The sequence below is a fragment of the Pygocentrus nattereri genome, chromosome 23 (assembly GCF_015220715.1).
Source record: "Pygocentrus nattereri isolate fPygNat1 chromosome 23, fPygNat1.pri, whole genome shotgun sequence".
In the NCBI taxonomy this organism is placed as follows: Eukaryota; Metazoa; Chordata; class Actinopteri; order Characiformes; family Serrasalmidae; genus Pygocentrus; species Pygocentrus nattereri.
This window is the reverse complement of record NC_051233.1, coordinates 8,436,410-8,456,344: the sequence shown is the minus strand read 5'-3', so window position 1 is coordinate 8,456,344 and position 19,935 is coordinate 8,436,410. Positions and strand designations below refer to the sequence as shown.

The window sequence follows — 19,935 nt, the reverse complement described above, 5'->3', positions numbered from 1 at the left end:
CTGTATCATAGATAGTTATTACCTAGTAATTCATAATAGATACTAAATAATTAATGATAATCACTGTATAATTTATGATAGACACTGAATAGTTCATAGCAGTTATTAAATAATAATAGTATGTAAATAATATGTTGTTTAAAGTAGTTTCTGACTAATTCATAGTAATCACAATATAATTGATTGTAGTTATTCAATAACTCATAGTAATGACTATACAATTCACTGAGGTTTATTTAATTTTAGTACATGGGTCATATACTATATAATTCACATAAGTTACTGAATAATATATAGTTACAGTTAGAGATAACACATAATTTGTAAATGCTGTATAATAAAATTGCAATTTAAATTAACTTCAGATGTTCTCTGTTAGAATGTATCTCCTAACAGTGCACCAGTGATTCTGAATCCTGACCCTAGAAAGTACTGACACCAACGATGCTTCAAATTCAGAGGGGGCTGGGGGGGCTGAAGGGTCCAGGAGGATGTGTCCCCTGTTTGTTGTATGATGAATTATTACCCTCTTACATGACCACAGTCCTGCTGGCAGGCCCAATGTTCTATTACACACTCCTATAACCTAAGAATAGCTCAGCCAGTTTGCACTGAAGTCCCTTTAGTTACTGAATAATAAGTCTTAGTATGTAATAAGCCTGAGATTTAAGGGGATCAGTGTTATTCTTTGTTTTTTGTGTTTTAATAATTGCATGTAAAGCATTAAATATCAATATGAAAACTTTTACTTTAGCCACTTTTTCAATTAGTTTTGCATTTGAATTGCTGTATGTCACCTCCTGACACTGGCTCTGTCCCATTTGTCTGACCACATTTGCACCGCTGGACATTAATATCAGTTTTTCTATCATGTATGAGCTCTCCAGGTGTATCTGTTATACTTTACATCATTCTTATCCATGCACAATAATAATAATAATAATAATAATAATAATAATTACACTAGTGCACACTTCAAAAGACGGTTCTTCATGAGTTCTCTGTAGAACCATTTCGTGTTTAAATGTTTTTTTTCTTTGTAACATGGTTCTCCGGACGGATGGAGAATGTATTGTACAAGGTTCTGTACAGAAGCATTCAAAAAGATTCTATGTCGCACCAAAAAGGGTTCTTCTGTTGTTACAAGCTTAACACTGAGTGCTAATGTAAATATTTTTATTATTACTATTATTTTTATTATTATTACCTTTGCCTTTACTAAAGAACCCTTGAAGAACCATCTTTTTAAGAGTGTAAGAGAGCCTGGTTGACATTGCATTTTACACGCATTTAAAAGGTTCTGTATCGATTAAAATTGAGATTGAAAAAAAAAGATAAAAAGTAAATTAGCAGCAAGAAGAACATTTTTCTGGGTTCAGTGTTAAACATATACCAAAAGATTTGGTGAATAAAAGAGTTTTACTCATTTTTGTAGTATCACTTGGCATAAAGCTTTGTGGGGCTGCTTGGTATCAGTATCGAAATCAGAACTCTGGTGTGGTGTCAGCCTCACTGCAGAGGGTTAAAGGTTAAAGTGTGAACTGTCCTCTTTCACAGTCAATCCCAGCCAATGAGCTGCACTTTAGAACTGCGCCTCTAGAGGGCAGAGTGTCCATCGCCTTAGTGAAGGTCAAAGCTATTTGTCGATCTCCAGTTGGGAGGACAAATGAGGATGAGCTTCCTGGAGTAGAGGCCACTACACACACACACACACACACACACACACACACGCACACACTTTCTACGCACACACCTTTTCTAAAGTTCTTTATCTGGTCAGTGAGAGTATTACTAATGTGAGAATTAATACAAACAACATTAATATAACGAGCAGTGATTTTATGCAAACACTTAAAAAGATGGTTCTTCATGGGTTCTTTACTAAAGGCAATGGTTCTATTTAGAACCATAAGTTCTATACAGTATCATTTCATGCTTAAATTGTTCTTTGCACTGTGAAATGCTGTAGATGGTTCTATACAGCATCAAAACAAGTTCTGCTATCATTCAAATCTTAACATTGTAACTATAACAGAACCCTTTTTGGTGCTATATAGAAGCATACACAACACATTCTCCATCAGTGTGAAGCATGAATTGGTTATATACAGAATTCAGGGTTCTAAATAGAACCATTCCCTGTGGACCAGTCCAGATGTGTCATCTTGTTACAGTGTGTATGTCAGTGTGTTTAACTGTTTCCAATTGTCTCCTCAATGCAGCTCAATGATCTAATCAGTACTTAATTAATGACGTCAGGTGTTCTGCTGGTGGGATCGAGTGAATCGGTAGAGCGGCTGGGGGCGTCCGAATCTGGAATCTGTCGAGTTCATAACCTCTTAATTACTCTATAGAAAATATGAAACTCTTAAAATCAAATTAGTATGTTTAGTGTGTTAACATTTCACTGTAGTGATAAAGACTTTTACAAGCAACATCACACTTTATTACACACACACACACACACGCACACATTTACACACGACGTAAAGCGTAACACGTGTGTTCAAATGTCAAAAAAATTTAAAACATCAAAAATGGAGATACAAGGTTTTCTTCAGACAACAGCAATGAATATATATGTGTATGTATATATGTTTATACGCACATATGTATTAGTACATGTATATATTTATATACACATGTATACATATATGAATGTATAATAAAGGTATATATATATATATATATATATATATATATATATATATCAGATATGTTAGCATTAAATTTCATCATAAGAGGGTTCATAGACTCATAGATTACACTGTGTGATGGTTAATGTGATGGATCTAATCCTGAATAGGTTTTTTTATTAAACAAATAAAGATTTATTTTTGAGAATGTGGCAGCCATTGTACCAATAAATGCATTATTAAAGTCCTTTCTCTCCCTCTTTCTCTCCACAGGTGCCTCACCCTTTGTTTAAGTGGTCAGAGCAGAGTGAGTAAGCGGTCAGTAATGGTCTCAGGTTATAAGAGTCAGTGTTCTGGGGCTCTGAACGCAGAAAGCATTTGTAACATATTTAATTAAAATCCGGAGCAGTTTTATTTGACTTTGTCTTGGTGGTGTGAATCATCCTGATTAAAAGCTCACAAAGACTTGTTTCATTCAATCAGCCCCGTGCTGTCCCACCTCAACAAAGCCCCCAGGAGATGCTAATGGCTTTAATCGATGTGGGCAAAATATGGTAAAATGCACTGAAATTAAATCTTTGTTACATTATAACAGCATCATGGAGCCGTTCTGTAATTATGGGTTTAGAATAAAACGGGGCTCAAGGGGCTGCGTGGGCGAGCGAGAGGAAACACTGACCATTAGAGCTGAAGGAAAGGCTTAAATACGCTCTCTCTTTCATTATCTCTCTCCACATCTATCTCTCCTTCACTCTCTCGCTCTTTTAATCTGCCCCTTTTCTCTCACTTTTAATATTTATTGCTCTTTCGGTTTTTCTTTCCTTTCTCTTTCACATTCTCTTTGTCACTCTCTCTCTCTATCTTTCTCTGCCTTTCATTCTCCCCCTCTTTCTCTCTCTTTTTTTCTCTCTCTCTCTGTCTTTCTCTCTCTTTCTCCTCTGCCACTCTCACACTGTCTTTCTCTCACTCTCTCTCCTTTCTATCTCTCTTTCTTCCTCTCTCTCTCTCCCCTACTCTTTCTCTTTCCTGTTTCTCCTCTCTCTCTCTCTCTCTGTCTCTCCCTTCTATCTCTCTCTTTCTTCCTCTCTCTCTCACTTACTCTTTTTCTTTCCTCTCCCTCTTTCTCTCACTTCTCATTCCCCCTCTCTCTTTATGCTCTGTCTCTCTCTCACTGTTTTTCTCTCTTTTTGTCCTCTCTCTCACTCTCTCTTCTCTCTCTCTCTCTTCTCTCTTTCTCTGTCTCTCCTTCCTCTCTCTCTCTTTTCTCTCTTTCTCTCTCTCCCTCTTCCATCTTTTCTCTCTCTCCCTCCCTCCTCTCTCTATTTTCTCTCTCTCTCTTCTCTCTCCTCTTTCTCTATCCCTCGTCCATCTCTTCTCTCTCCTCTTTCTTCCTCCCTCCCTCCTCTCTCCTCTCTCTCTCATGTCTCTTTCTCTCTCTTTTCTCTCTCTCTCTCCACCCCCTCTCTTTTCTCTCTCTCTCTCTCTCTCTCTCTCTCACTCTCTCACTCCCTCTCTCTCCCTCTCTCTAACAGCCTCTTGTCTGTATGCCTCTGTACCTGCCGTTTGTTGGAGGGTTTAATTGCTCCTAATTTGCGCTGTAAAGACCTGCTGCTATTACGATGCTGCAAAGTTGCGACCAAATTGCTCCCTTTATGCCAGTCGAGTGGTGATTCCCGCAGAGTGATGGACACGTGGATGGACGGACGGATGGATGGACAGATGGGGGGGGGGGCAAGGGGTGTGGGGGTTCTCTGGTCATTTTGAGCGAATAAAACAAATGACTGCATCCTATCCCGCAGTCCATTACCTGCTCAAGGCTCGGTTCTGGACTCAAGAGCCATTAGTGGACATGGTGCAGTTCTGGACTGAAAAGCCTGAGCATGGCTGTAATTGTCACGCTTGTAAAGGAGCAGCGGTGGCACCGCTGATCGATTTTAACAGCGTTCACAGCCCATAGCTGCCAGGCTGAGGGGCGTGCTCGTGTTTCTGAGGCACATCCGGCCACGAGCACGCGCGTGATTTGGGCTGCATCTCTCACTGTGGTGCACGTCCATTTACAGAAAGCTTTCAGTCACTAAAGCCCATTACAACAAGCACTGACACTACACACCTCTGCTTTAGCCACTCTACTCTGATACAGGCCGGTATACAGAACCATTCAGACCTTTATCTCTTTTTCTCTTTGGTCAAGTCTACTGAGATGCTTAGATACTCAGATACAGTGTAGGTCAGATTACGACTGGAGTTCCAGGCAAAACACTTTAAAAGGCCCCTGTCATGTTCTACATCAGAGTTTATGAAGTACTGTTAAAGTTTCAGAAAGAAATGTTCACCCCGCCTCAATCTATGGAAACTAAACAGCCCTCTTTGAACCAATTGTCTTTGTGATGTCACAAAAGACAATGCTTCTACATGCAGTCGTACACAACAGTTTGTGTACGCCTGGTCAAACTGCATGTTTTGTTGATTTGCTGCATGAAAAACAAAAGTACAACTCATCTACAACAAGTACAACAGAGAACATACTTTTACTGCACAATTACTGTCTATTTGCTGAATTCAGCATAATGAATAAGATTTAAATTTTAATATATATTTTTAGATTGAAATACTTACACAATTATATATCTACATATGTATAGGTATGTATGTACATACATGTGAGTATATATATATATATATATCTCTTTCAAATTATATATATATATATATATATATGTGTGTGTGTGTGTGTGTGTGTGTGTGTGTGTGTGTGTGTGTGTTTGTGTGTGTATTTGTGTGTGTATATATTGTACACTTGTACATACATACATATATAGATTTGTGTAAATATTTGTGTATACAACATAATTGTACATATAATGTATGTGTGTATACATATATATATATATATATATATATATATATATATATATATATATATATATATATAATGTGGCTTGTGCAAACATTATACCACATTTTAGACTTTATATATTTTATATTACATTCTATTTGCAGGAGGCACTCTACCACAGTTTAGCCCTGCCCAGTCACACAGAATTTATAAGGAGTTTCATCCCAGACTCCTTTTTGGATGAAGGTAGCCAATCAAAACAGAGCTCTTTCACACACTCACACACATACACACACATATACAGACAAAACATCTGAATCTGCCTGTTCTCGGATGAGCTGCCCACTCACACAGAGGTTACAAGGAGTGTCTCAGACTGGACTGCTTTTTAGCCAAAGGCATGCAATCAGAACAGAGCTCATTCACACACATCAGTCTTAACAGCACAGTGAAAAAAGCAGACTGTTTCTTTCTAAGGAATGAAGAGAGGTCACATAGAAATTAATCAGGTTTTTATGGTGCATATGACACAAACATCATGAGTAGACAGCAGACAAAAAAAGAGAAGAGAAGAAAAAGAGAAAGAGAAACGTAGGACTTCAAGCTGATCACTGACTTTAGAGAAACAGAACACAGAAGCTCAGGGTCTGCTGCCGCAGCTCAGTGTAAGCTGGGTTTGCTCCAGGCACGTGGTGCAAGGTTTTAAAGTTAAAGTGTCCCGAAGCTTTCTGGTCTTAAATCAGCATTAAAGCATGACCTCTGAGGCGATGGGCGTAAAGAATGGTGCTGAACTGCCCATTTATTTCAAAAATGTAAAACTTTTACACCTTCAGCTAAAGACATCAAACGGAACAATTCTGCACTAAACTAATGACCAATTAACAAAGGCCTGCATTAACATTTTTTGTCGTTTTTCTTTTTGGCTCTCATATTCAGATGCTGCACTCTTAATAGAATTACTTCTGTTGCTCATTCACTCTGTTGTTAGCAAGAGTGCTGACCATGAAATTAGTCTGAGGAAAAAAAGAGAAGGTTTTATGTAGAGCTTAGTCACTAGTCTCCATTCTGGGTGTTTAAATGTTGCTGTTTAAAACAATTTTGGAAAATAGAAGTTTGGAAAACTTTTGGGGGGAAGTAAAAGCTATCAGTCTGACATTCCTCACACGTTTAGTCCCATCTCTCTCTCTCTCTCTCTCTCTCTCTCTCTCTCTCTCTGTGTCTCTCCCTCACTCTCTTTGAAGGTCTTGTTTAGTGGCTCTAAAGTGAAAGAAAATGTTTTCCTATTACTTAATTGAAGCAGGGCAAGCCGGTGGGGGTCTGCCTTTGTGCTCCTCTCTCCTCCGCTGTCACACACTTTAATGCGAGCCTTTTTCTCTTGCATTCACCACTCCCCACAATGACATTCAATACGGGCTGAGGCGAGTGGAGTGAAAAACCTGGTTATTTTTTTATATATTCTTTCCAGGACCCCAGCTAGGGGGCCCGCAAGAAGGAATTAATCACCGGGGATTTAACCAAACTGCCCCACAACTAGGGATATACATATATATATATATATATATATATATATATATATATATATATATATATATATATACAGAGATATAAATCTATGTGTGTGTGTGTGTGTGTGTGTGTGTGTGTGTGAGAGAGAGAGAGAGAGAGAGTTTGAACCACTCCAGGCAAGTTCAATGTTGTGATGGTTTTAAATAAGTGAACACATCCTGTACAGAGAACACACTTCTGCACAATATCAAATGTGCCATAACTTTTGCACAGCCCACATTCAGGTTTTATTTTTCTGCCAACATGTTAAACTCAGTAAAAAAATAGTAATTGTGTATTAAAATGTGTGGAACTGTGTTCTTAACCTACTTAGCACATTCACTGTAACTATGTATGTATATGTGTGTGTGTGTGTGTGTGTGTACAGAAGCATGAACCACTTTTGCCAATTGTTTCATTTCATATAGCACCAAAATAGGTTTTTTGCCTATGTGTTGTACACAGTTCTATATGGAACCTTTTTGAAAATGGTTCTATATAGCACCAAAAAGGGTTTGCTATTGTTATGAAGTCAAACTTGTGTAAAATAAAAGAACCTTTTTTGGTGCTACATAGAGAGATTTTTAAAAAGGTACTATATAGAATCATATACAACACATTCTCCATCAATCTGAAGAACCTTTTCACCATATCACCATATAAAGATGGAATGGTTCTATATAGAACTCACAGTTCTCAATAGAACCATTGCCTTTATATTGAACCCTTGAAGAACCATCACATATATATGTGTGTGTGTGTGTGTGTGTGTGTGTGTGTGTGTGTGTGTGTGTGTGTGTGTGTGTGTGTGTGTGTAAATGTGACTGGGTTTTATTTTAAATAGCACAAATGTCTTTAAGCCTTACATCCGAAGACTTGATTTATTTAATCATAGTTTTCTCTCAGACCTCCAGTGTGGTTCATATCACCATCACCATCATCACCATCATCATCATCATCATCATCATCTCAGGCTCGAGCTGTGCGTGAGATCTCGCGCAGGTTTCTGACTCTTTTTCAGATCAGCCTGCTCAGCTTCTCTAAGCAGCTCTAAACAGCCTTGTGTTGGTTTTATTGGTGAATAATTGGAATAAAGTGCAGGTGCACTCTCTCCCGTCATCGCTCAACTTCTGATGCGTCTCATGCCCCCTGACCCACCCCTATTAGCCCCCCCTCCCAACGCACGAGCTCCGAACGACGAAGGTGAACGAGTCCAATTACAAAGAGCAATAGTGTCCATGCGACCAATGAAGAGAGAGAGAGATAGAAAAAAAATAATCAACTTTAAAATGACACTAAAGAGCTATATAGCGCAAAAAGAAACGAGACCGAGGGGGAAGAGAGAAAAGAGAAAAGGGGGCAGTGCTGCCTCTTGCGGCGTGGGTGGGGCTGACAAGAATAGACTACATTATGCAGTTCATTTAGTTAACAACTGAAATAATGGGGAAGCGTGCAGTGTGAATGCGCAGAGAAAAGGCACAAAACCCCTATTGAGAGAGAGAGAGAGAGAGAGAGAGAGAGAGAGAGAGAGAGAGAGAGAGAGCTGGTCACATGGATGAAGTGGGTCTCCAACTATTTAAACAGCCGCTGGGTTTTCGCTCCTGCATCACTCCTGCACGCGCACAGCGACGAGACCGAGCACGCTCCTGGCAAAGTTTGCGCCTTTGTTGTTATATCATCATCATCTTCATTACTATTCTTATCGTCTTTCCTCGCGAGGTGAATCCGGGGCTCGTGACCGACAGCATGCCGAGGTCGTTTCTTGTGGACTCGCTGATTCTGAGAGAGGCAGGCGGCGGAGGAGAGAAGGGTCGCGCGAACAGCCCCCCGCTCTTCCCCTCTTACTCCGTCCACCATCCCTCCCATCCGCTTCACGGCCTCTCGGCGGCGGCGGCGGGGTCATGCCACGCGCGGAAGGCTCAGGGGGGCTTGCTGTGCTTCTGCCCGCTCTGCGTGACGGCGGCTCCGGCGCCTCAGCTGCACCCGTCGCCCCCCGCGGCTCTGCCTCTCCTGAAGGGGGCGCTCCCGGCCGCCCTGAGCTCGCAGTACTGCCACTCTGCCGCGCTCGCTCTGTCCCGCCAGCACGCGCCCTCGGCCGGCGTCAGCCTGGGACACGGACCGAGCTTGTACCAGACCTCCTACCCGCTGCCGGACCCGCGTCAGTTCCACTGCATATCCATCGGTAAGTGAACACTGTCTTTTCAACGCTCTGAAGCCAGATTAGGATGGACCAGATCTAGAACTTTAGAGAATCAAGAACTTTAGAGAAGTTATGACGGCGCAAACGCCTTTAAATCTCGTGCGTAATTGGACCTATACGCAGCCACCAGTTTGACAGTTATGATGATCTGGCGCATTTTGCGCAGTCAAAGCGTGCTGGACCTAAAAAAGAGCCCAGAGGTCACTTACTAAGCATTTAACTCTGACCACAGTCACCAAAACCCAGTCGGTCCAACGCACTTTTGCGCGCGCCCATTAAAGCGGTCCAAACAGCCAAAGTTCCCAACTGATGGATTTGTTTTCTTATTGTTTTGTTTTCCAGACAACAGCAGCAGCCAGTTGCAGAGCAGCAAGCGCATGCGCACGGCGTTCACGAGCACGCAGCTTCTGGAGCTGGAGCGCGAGTTCACCTCCAACATGTACCTGTCGAGGCTGCGGCGCATCGAGATCGCCACCTACCTGAACCTGTCCGAGAAGCAGGTGAAAATCTGGTTCCAGAACCGCCGCGTCAAGCACAAGAAGGAGGGAAAGGGCGGGGGCGCGCACCGCGCCGGCGCCCAGCACCAGCACCAGCAGCAGCAGCGCGCCTGCACGTGCTCGTCGTCCCTGTCGTCCGCGCGCTGCTCCGAGGAAGAGGAGGACGCGCCGGGGTCACCTTCATCTTCGGGGAAAGAGGACGCAGATCTGTCCGTCAGTCCGTGAAACGCGTCTCGACGCACGCAGAGACTTTACAGAGCAGCTAAAACAAACAAACAAACAAACAGGCGGTGGCTACACACCTAAAAAATATGGTTCTACTAGGGTTCTTAAGCAAAGGTAATAGTTTTACACAGAACCATGAGTTCTGTATAGAACCCCTGCGTGCGTAAATGGTTTTATACATGTTGAAATGGTTCTTCAGATTGAAGGAGAATGTGTTTGGTTCTATATTGCACCACAAATAGGTTCTGCTTTTGTGACGACGTCACGCGTGTATACAAAAGCAGAACTTTGTTTAGTACTTTATTGCACCTTTTTCATATATAACCACTGAGTTGTGTGTGGTTCTGTTTAGAACCAAAAAAGGTTCTGCTGTAGTTAGGACGTCTAGCTTGTATAGAAAAACAGAACCCTTTTTGGTTCCGTACACAAGACATTCTCCATCAATCTGAGGAAACATATCACCATGCAAAGAACCACGCACGCAGACCTCATGGTGCTAAATAGAACCATTGCTTTTACTAAAGAACCGCTGGGGAACTTTCTTTTTAAGTGTATGCCATGCAACTTAAGTCTGAAGTGTCTTGACTTTTGGCGTAAGTTATCTGGTCTATGGAACACACCTGCGCGCGCGCCGTCTCACCTGTAAATATATGTATATAAAGAGAGAGAGAGAGAGAGAGAGAGAGAGAGAGAATAGAGGTTTTATATTAAAAACTGTTGTATAATTGTATACATGTTGTACGATGTTAGTTTTCTTTTTCTTTCTGAGAACAGATTACGGTTCCGTCTCCAAACACCTTCCAACGTCACCAAAACGAGTTTGGTGATATTTGCATATGCAAATATTGCCAACATTCCAAACAGAAAGATATAAACTACCCTAGGCTGACTGTTCTGTACGTGCATCTCAGTCTGGATGGGCGTTGATGATGCTGATGATGTTGATGTTGATATCGTTGTTGTTGCTTTTGTTGCTGTTTGGGAAACGGAACGGCCTGAAATGGAGCAGCTGTGTTCGTGACGAACGCGCGTTCTCCAGACATCACTTCCACTACAGAAGCCTGTTATTGTATGCTCAATGTACTGAGAATATTTATTTATTTAAAAAACAAACTTATTACTGGAAATAAAGACTATTTCTTAGTGAAACTGCGCCTTGTGTCCTGCATTGCGCTTCGGTTGCGCATAAAACTCAATTAAGCTGCTCCAAACAATATAACTGCCTTTACGCAACGGGCAGAGCAGCAAGTCTTGTAAATGTATTTCTTTTTCTTTCTATATCTTGCGGGGCATTCAGTGTTTCCACACATTAAAGCTGCTGACCATGCAGCAGGTGCTCTTCTTCATCTCTAAACGTTCTCCAGGCTTTTAAAAAGAGCAGATCGCGCTGTTGCGCGCGGCAGATCTGCCGTGTTGGCTGAACTGTTGGCGTATTTACAGCATAAGTATATCGTGCGCAGTGTTTGGGGCCGAGAAGCGAATTCAAACAGCAGAAATTGGTTTTATTATTTCTCTTCTTGCAGCTCAGCGCGCGCTACGCGTTCATGGAGAATCAATGAGAAAGTCATCTGCACGTAAAGCTCCAGCAAAGAGACACACAGATATTAATGGGATCTGACCTACACCGTGGACCACAGAACAGAAAAGGCCTATATCAGCTTTTAATAGTGCAGTGTGCGCGTGTCTGCAAGCTGAATTAAAGGGCAATTCCACCCATTTTATTTAAGCATAATTTAAACGGTTCAGATTTCTTTACAGTGGTGGTGAAAGGAACCAGGGGTTACCATGACTACAACACAAATATAGACATCTCATTCGCTATCAAAACTACAAGTGAACCTACATGGTCTTCTGAGTTTTATGTGGAATGTTGGCGATGGGAAAAAATGGGAAAAATAATGTTATTTTGGGGACTATTTTGCCTCACAACGTCCTGTATATTATGTATCCCTCCACCATACAATTTTCTATACTATCATAACCACCAGTGAACCTACGAGTTTTTAAATGGAAACACTGTATCTATCTATCTATCTATCTATCTATCTATCTATCTATCTATCTATCTATCTATATATATATATATATATATATATATATATATATATATATATATATACCTATATATATGTGTGTGTGTGTGTGTGTGCGTGCGTAATGTATATGTATATAATGTGTGTGTGTTTGCTTTTGGAGGTGGACGTCCGGTTCCTATCACCACCACTGTGAACAGTCCTGACTCTGTAAGTTTCTCTGGAACAGAACATTCCACACCAAATCACTCTGAACGACTCTGTTTACATCTTAACACTTTAATTATGCACATTTTTTAAAAAAACGTTGGAGTGACTTTACTAAAAGTTATTTTGTGTAAAAGAGCCTCCAGGAGATGTGAAGTGCTGGACGATCGTCACTCCAGTCTTACCACTTCTTTCTCCCACTCTACACACGTTTACTGCTTTTCTGCCACCTTTTCAACCTGCTGAAGGGCGTGATGAGCTGATGAGCGGAGCGAGGCAGGTGCGCGGGGAGCAGGAGGGCTCCGACAGTGACAGGGGGCTTAAACAGGACTCGCAGTCCTCGGTTTCCACACCGGTCTTTCTGTATTGTGTGTAATTCGTTTGTAAATGTTCAGTTTGTGACCATCCACAGTCACTGGGCTCCGCGGTCTGCGCTGAGCGCGCAGCAACAGGACAGATAATCTGCATCGAGAAGCGCGCGAGGAGAAGAAGCGCGTTAATCGGCTCCTCCGTGGCTTTTCCCCGGGGACGCGGCTCAGAGCGCGCAGCGAGTTCATAAAAAAAGAGAGAGAAAGAAAGAAGGAGAAAGAAAGAGTCCCAGTGAGGATATTCATGCGTGGACACGATAATAAGCAAATGAATAAAATATGGGAGTCAATGGGGCAGATGAAGCGATGTTGATATTTAAATTTATTTAAAGGGATTGAAGCGAGCGCGCGCTTGGCGAGCCTCCTTCTTTGCACGCGCGCATCTTTTTGCCCCCTCTTTAATTTTTCTCGTTTATTAAAAAAGGGTGTTCACGTGAGGTGCTGAGTGCTCCTCTTTAAAAAATGAAGTATATATGGTGGAGAAATGTGCAAAGGTAATGCAAATGTCATAAAAGCATTAGTGATAATAATAACAACAATAATAAAGCGCTCAGTGCATCCAACGCTGGAGCTGGAGCTGGAGCTGGTGAGTTTTTGGGAATAATGGCTCGATTAAAGCCCAGTATGCATGTATTTACACATATTTTATTGCAGGAATGATGCCTTTTGCTGCGACGCGCTTTTCGCTCCACATCTTTGCGCGCTTGCCGGTGCGTCAGCGCGGCGCATCCTGCTTTCCTGGCGCGGCACTAAAACTTCATTTAACCCATTAAAAACGGACTTAAATGGTATTTAGTTTCTTCCAGCGTCCCGCACAAAGGCTCCAGTGAGCTCGCTGCACATTTACTAAATTATTCCGGCCATTGTGCCCCTTAGGGGATGCTGGGGGGCTGCTCTTGTAAACTCTCTCTTCAATTCTTCACTTAAACATTTTAACAAAACTGCCAATATTTGCATTTGTTAAGATATGGGATTAGAGCATTTTGTTAATTGCGCTATAGAGACCCGCGGTTCTCTTTTTTTCTTCTACTTTTTTCTTCTTCTTCTTCTTTCTCTTTTTTTGCGTCCTTTTTGCTCCATTCAGCCACGCTCGAGGCTGTGCTACGCGCCCTGGGGGAGCTTTAGAAGCCCCCCCCTTCTACCCCGCCCGGGCCAATGCTCAATTTATTTATTCTTAATTTTGTGCCGATCAATTCATTGAAGCCAGAAAAGGGGGCTACAGTGTCTTTCTGGCGAGAAGAAAGGCGAATTGTTGACGTGACCCTGAGAGCGGAGCGCTTGAGTCAACAGGCCCCCAGCCATCCCGCAGCAGCCTGGCCCTCGACTAATTTTTCATTGACGGCCTTTTCTCAGACTTGTCTCTTATCTATCAGATTAAAAGAGCAGCTCGTAACAAATCAGTCTGCCCGATTTTACAAGAGCATTTCAAAGAGGACAAAAGGGGCAGGGGCCTGCCCGGTACCTGAGTCTGGTAGACGGTGCGGCGGCGCTGCAGCTGAGTCGATGGGGCTTGGAAAGCGCGCACGAAACAAAATACTCGAATCCTGGAGAAAAAAGAAGGAGCCTTTGTACGTTTCTTTAGAAATCAAGCAATTCTGCATGACAAAGGACAATTAATAAGCCGTCTTTTCACGACCAGCAGCTGGTTTCCCCGTCAAGGAAAGTAAGTTGGGGAGGAAGAAAAAAAAAAGAGCCGAGCTGAATGCGCGCAAAAGCCCCTTTGCGCGCGCAGACAGCTACCCAAGGTGACCCATTTGGCACAGTTAAAATGAACAGGCCGAGGCCAAAGCGAGGGAACTGTCAAAAACATTTAAGCTGGAATATCTTGAAATTGCAAATCCCTTTATGTGGAGGGACGCTGCCGATGTGGCTGAGGCGCACAATGGAGGTGGTTAAGTTGGAGAGGCTTTGGAAACGGACACGTGGCCTCTCAATAAGGGCTGCTCCAAACTCGCGTGGCTCTCTCAGCCCCTGGCGCGCTCTTAAACTTTATTTTGCTCTCCTCCAGGGACGCGTTTTATCCTCCCAACCTTGATCTGAGCGACTTCGTACACTTCATGTACAATATATAAACAGCCGTGTTTACTTTTTAAACTAAATTAAACGTTTACGCAGCACAAGCGGGGTCCGGTGTCGAGCGCTGAGCCCCCTTTTTGCTGTCCCCGGTGTTGAAACGTTCACACTTCTGTGCTCAAATGTTGTTTCACAAGCAAGAGAACACTTTGTCGTTGTTTGTTTTTTGTTTCAAGCTCTATTTGTGTGGTAAAAACAAACAAACAAACAACAAAGCGAGCTTTGGGAAGGTGGAAACTGCTGCAGTGCTTTGGACACGTGAAACGTGCAGTATTTACGTGCACGCTCGTTTATGATTCTGTCATTTTTGCACTTCATGACTCACTTTAGTCGCTCCCGGTGGACAGAACTGTTAAAGAAGCACGAGGTGGCTTTGTTGTTGTTGTTATTGTTGTTGTTGTTGTTGTCGTAACATTTAAACAGGATTTGATGCGGACTGCGCTCGTTATTGAAGCGGAATTAGTTCCTAAACCTTTTTGGGAGAGGGTGGGAAACCTGTTGGACTCCAGTTTGGACACTCTTTAATGGGATCCCCTTCCATCTCGCTGGTTTTGGCTCGCAAAGAAACTCGCTACCAGTCCCAATAAACAAAAATAAATAAATAAATAAAAAAGCTTTCGGACTGGTGGCGAGGTCAGTGCGGATACAGCCCTGATTGTGGCGATGCATCCAGCCAGGAAATCCATCACGACGGGACAGGCATTGATCGTGACCTTGCAAGTGCATTACACCCCCCACCCCCCACCCCCCCACACACACACCGACCCCCCCCCCCTTCTCCCTCCCTATCAACTCTAAATCAACGTCCCATTCTATGTCCCTGATCTTTGTCGATGCATGGATTTCAAGTATATGACGTGTATTGGCGTATATATGAGCATGACTTTTAATATGACTATTTAACATGGTTTATGTATGGCATATATGCAAGAATATATGGAATATATGCATGGAATTTCATGTCATATCATATATGATATTATATCATCATATAATAGCAGTATATGTGTGTATATATACCTATATATATATATGTGTGTGTGTGTGTGTGTGTGTTTATGTATATCTAGTAACATAAACTATATATATATATATATATATATATATATATATATATATATATATATATATATATAACTATATATATATATATATATATATATATATATATATATATATATATATAACTAGATATTGGATGCATAATGTGTATAATGTGCATTAAAACCTACACAAGCTAACATGCTTATATATATAGGAGTAAGATATTCCATTATTTCTGAAGTATGTATATCTATCTATAGATATAGACAGATAGATAGATGGATCTATTTATACACGCATAGACACACACACACACACTATATATATATATATATATATATATATATATATATATATATATAGAGAGAGAGAGAGAGAGAGAGAGAGAGAGAGAGAGAGAGAGAGAATATATATATATATTTGTGTGTTTTATATATATATATATATATATATATATATATATATATATGTGCTATCATAATGACCACATATTTTTTCTAATATATCTGGCCCTTAATGATATATTTCTATACATGGGCCACATATCAGACTTTCCATGGTTGCTGCGATGAGAGCAGGTAGTCTGGCATGTATAACACAGACAGCTGAAATATTATAAGAGCACAAAGAAATTCCGCGTGCGGCGCTGATAATTAACTCCATGCAGTCTGACGCTCAGGCCGAGAGAGGGAGAGAGAGGATCCGCAGCTATCTGAGCGCTGCACCTGCGATGTCAAGAGGTCGCGGAATAATGAACTCTGCTGACTTAGAAACAAAGCGCCGAGCACTTCGCTCTCGAGTGGTAAGTTTCCTAATGCCGCCGTAGGCCGAGCCGACCGGCGCAGCTCCCAGCCCTGCCGCTCTGACTGAGCTCTGCGCAGTTAAACAATCCCGATCACCTCTGCTCCCTCGGCGCCATTGAAGTCTTTCTGAAGCCATCAAATGCGCTTGGCTGCAGCCAAATGGGCGCAGCTTTCTGCCGTTCACATTTAAATACGGGAATTAGTCATGAGCCCTGACACAAGCTGCAGAAATTGCTCAACTGTTGGCCTTTTTTCCCTCTCCTCCTCCAGCGTGGGGGCTGCATTCATCAGTGTGAGTTTAGCGTCGAGGTGAGGGACCTCTCTGGCAGCCTTTTACAGGGATGTCATAACGAGGAACCGTGCTGGAAGTGAGGAGGAGCAGCGCAGCTCTGTGCTCTCAGCTCACAAACAGGGACGACGTGGCTGCACAACAGTGTGAGACGCTGGGTTTTTAAGGCTCATGTGGTTCATTTCTCTTACAGCGCAGCGACTACCAACCAAACTACGCTCCAGGATCGGTATAAACCTACCGGAGGTGCAGGTTCTGCAAAGAGGCCGAAAACGTGCACCTTGTGCGCTTTTTAAACCTTCTGACCAGTGCAGCGCGCCCCCTAGAGGGGACCACCCCTCAGCACACGCATCTCCCCGCTCACTAACTTTCACTGAAAAGTTTTATCATTAAATCCATCTGCGCTCAGCGCCACCTTAACACCACACACTTAGAACAAGATGGTCCTTCTAGGCAGCGGTGGACGAAGTACACAAATCATGTACTTGAGTTAAAGTAGAGATCCCCAAGGTCAAATATTACTCCAGTAAAAGTAGAAGTTCCTCCCTTTAGACCTCCACTTGAGTAAAAGTACAAAAGTATTTACCTTCAAATGTACTTAAGTATTGAATGTAAAAGTACTAAAAGAGTAATTCTGGCTCTGATCTGGTCCTGTTATCATTTTTATAACAAGACTGGCTTCATGAACTCATTTCAGGTGAAAGTCCTCCGGCGTCTCTCTTGGTAAACCAGTCTTTTAATAGAACATCATTAATTAGTGACGCTGACGTCTATTAAAATGATCATAAGCCCAAAACAATGAAGGTAAACAGTTTCCAGCAGGGAGAACTGAGTTTTCCTTTACTGTGTTGATCTGTAGGCCTGTGTTCATAAACATAAACTAACCGAAACTAAGTACTATAGAATGAAAGTGTTTGTATGAATTGAGAAAAAAAGAAACAGGCCAGTCACGACTGCATGTGTGGACATATTTCTATATTGTGGTCTATTTACACAAAGTTAGGTTAGTTCATCATTTAGGATGTATGTGCTCCCAAATTTATCAAAAAAAGGTCAAAACAAGCTCAGAACAAAGTGACCGCTGTGCCCTGATTGGTGCTTTGCGCTTCTTTGGTTTTGACATGTTACGTTTTTATACACACAGAAACCAAAAGGAACAACAGATTTCTCAAAATGTAGCGGAGGAAAAAGTCAGATATTAGACTTTAAAATGTAGTGGAGTGAAAGGAAAAAGTCGCCCAAAATGGAAAAACTTCAGTACAGATACCAAAAAACTACTTAAGTACAGTAACTAATTACATTTACTTAGTTACTGTCCATCACTGCTTCTAAGTGAGCCTTTAGCCCATATATAGAACCATAATGGTTCTTTGCATGGTAAAATGGTTTCCCTGGTCAATCATGGAGAGTGTGCTGCATGTGGTTCTATATAGCACCAAAAAGGTTCTCTTGACAAACCTTTTTGGTGCAATTCTATATTGAACCATATACAACACATTCTCTGTCAATCTGAAGAACCCTTTCATCATGCAAATGCTTCTATATGGAGCTCATAGTTATAAATGGGATTAAAGAACCCTTAAAAAACCATCTTTTTAGGTGAGCACCTATGCACTGAAACATTCAACTGTCAAATATTTCATTGTCACAATGTACACACACTCTTAAAAATTATGGTTATTTAAGGGTTCTTTAGTAAGGAAAATGGTTCTATATAGAACCACGAACACTCAAGGAACCTTCTGCATGATTAAAGCATTGTTAAATGGTTCTTCAGATTGATGAAGGATGTGCTATAGATGGTTCTATATAGAATCTTTTTGAAAAGTGTTCTGTATAACACCGAAAAGGGTTCTTTTATTGGTATGATGTCAAGAACCCATTTTCTAGAACCATCTACAGCAAATTCTCCATCAACCTGAAGAACGATTTCATGCTGCAAAATGGGTTGATTGAGTGTTAATGGTTCTATGTAGAACCATTTTCTTTACTAAAGAACCCTTGAAGAACCATGTGTACAGGTTACAATCCCTGCTGAGGAAAGACCATTAGGATTAAAACCTGATTTGCTTTACTTTCTAATAGAAATTGGCTCATTAGTTACTATTAGTGACCACTAGTTTTGTGTAGAACACCTTTAAAACCTATTAACAAACCACTAAATACATCTGGAACCAGTCTTAAGAGCTGTTAAACCATTAGAGTCCTTCAACCCATCAGGAAAACACAGAATATCATTATTGACTGTTCAACATAATTCGACATAACACATCAATAAGCAGCTGGGTCATTCTACGGAAACGTCCATTTTTTTCAATCTGTCCATAGGAGTCACTGGTGTTACCAATCCTCATTGGTGTTACACATAAGAAAGGTAACACCACAGGCATTTTAATGAAAAATACATTTTACAAAATAACTGCTACAGAGCATCAAGCCACATGTTGTCAATCATGTAATTTAATCTTGATCTTAATTTGTATTCTATATTTTCACAACTACCTCAGAATAAAGTAGGTCACACCAGTGACTTCAACTAAAAGCTCTCTATGAAATCATGAGCTGAATGTGAAAATGTCTGAAAGCTGAAAGACACAGTGGACTCACCAAGTGCTTTTCTTCACAGGTCCTCAGAAAACAAGGAAAAGGGGGGTGCAGTCATGGCCTGGAGGTTAGGGAACTGGCCCTGTGACCGGAAGGTTGCCGGTTTGATCCCCAGTGCCGACAGTCCATGACTGAGGTGTCCTTGAGCAAGACACCTCACCCTCAATTGCTCCCCGGGCACCGTGGATAGGGCTGCCCACCGCTCCAGGCGAGTGTGCTCGCTGCCCCCTAGTGTGTGTGTATTCACTAGTGTGTATGTGGTGTTTCACTTCACAGATGGGTTTTGTGACTTTTATTTCAAAATAAGAGATTTTTTGTTACGCAGTAACGCCCGTGACATGACTCCTGGGGACAACACCTTCCATTACGTGCAATTCATTTAAATCATAGATTTCATAGTCATGTATAGATTATTGCAGTTAAAATGGCATAAAAACGTGTTTTTGTCCCTCAAAATATGGCTTCACCCTTTACACATGACTGTGAGGAGGAGCTCTTCTGTGGTGCTTGGAATTCTATATAATTGATTTAAAAACTATTTGCTAAATTGAAGAAGGTGTAATAGTTAAAATAAC

General features: G+C 41.6%; 1 protein-coding gene across 1 annotated transcript; it reads left to right on the top strand.

Annotated features, from left to right (window-relative positions):
• The first annotated feature begins 8,579 nt into the window (after positions 1-8,579).
• On the top strand, positions 8,580-11,088 carry gsx1 (GS homeobox 1). The gene is made up of 2 exons (XM_017702877.2): positions 8,580-9,199; positions 9,560-11,088. Exons 1-2 carry the CDS (start codon positions 8,764-8,766, stop codon positions 9,937-9,939), a joined length of 816 nt encoding a protein of 271 aa, XP_017558366.1. The 5' UTR covers positions 8,580-8,763; the 3' UTR covers positions 9,940-11,088.
• Positions 11,089-19,935: the final 8,847 nt, after the last annotated feature.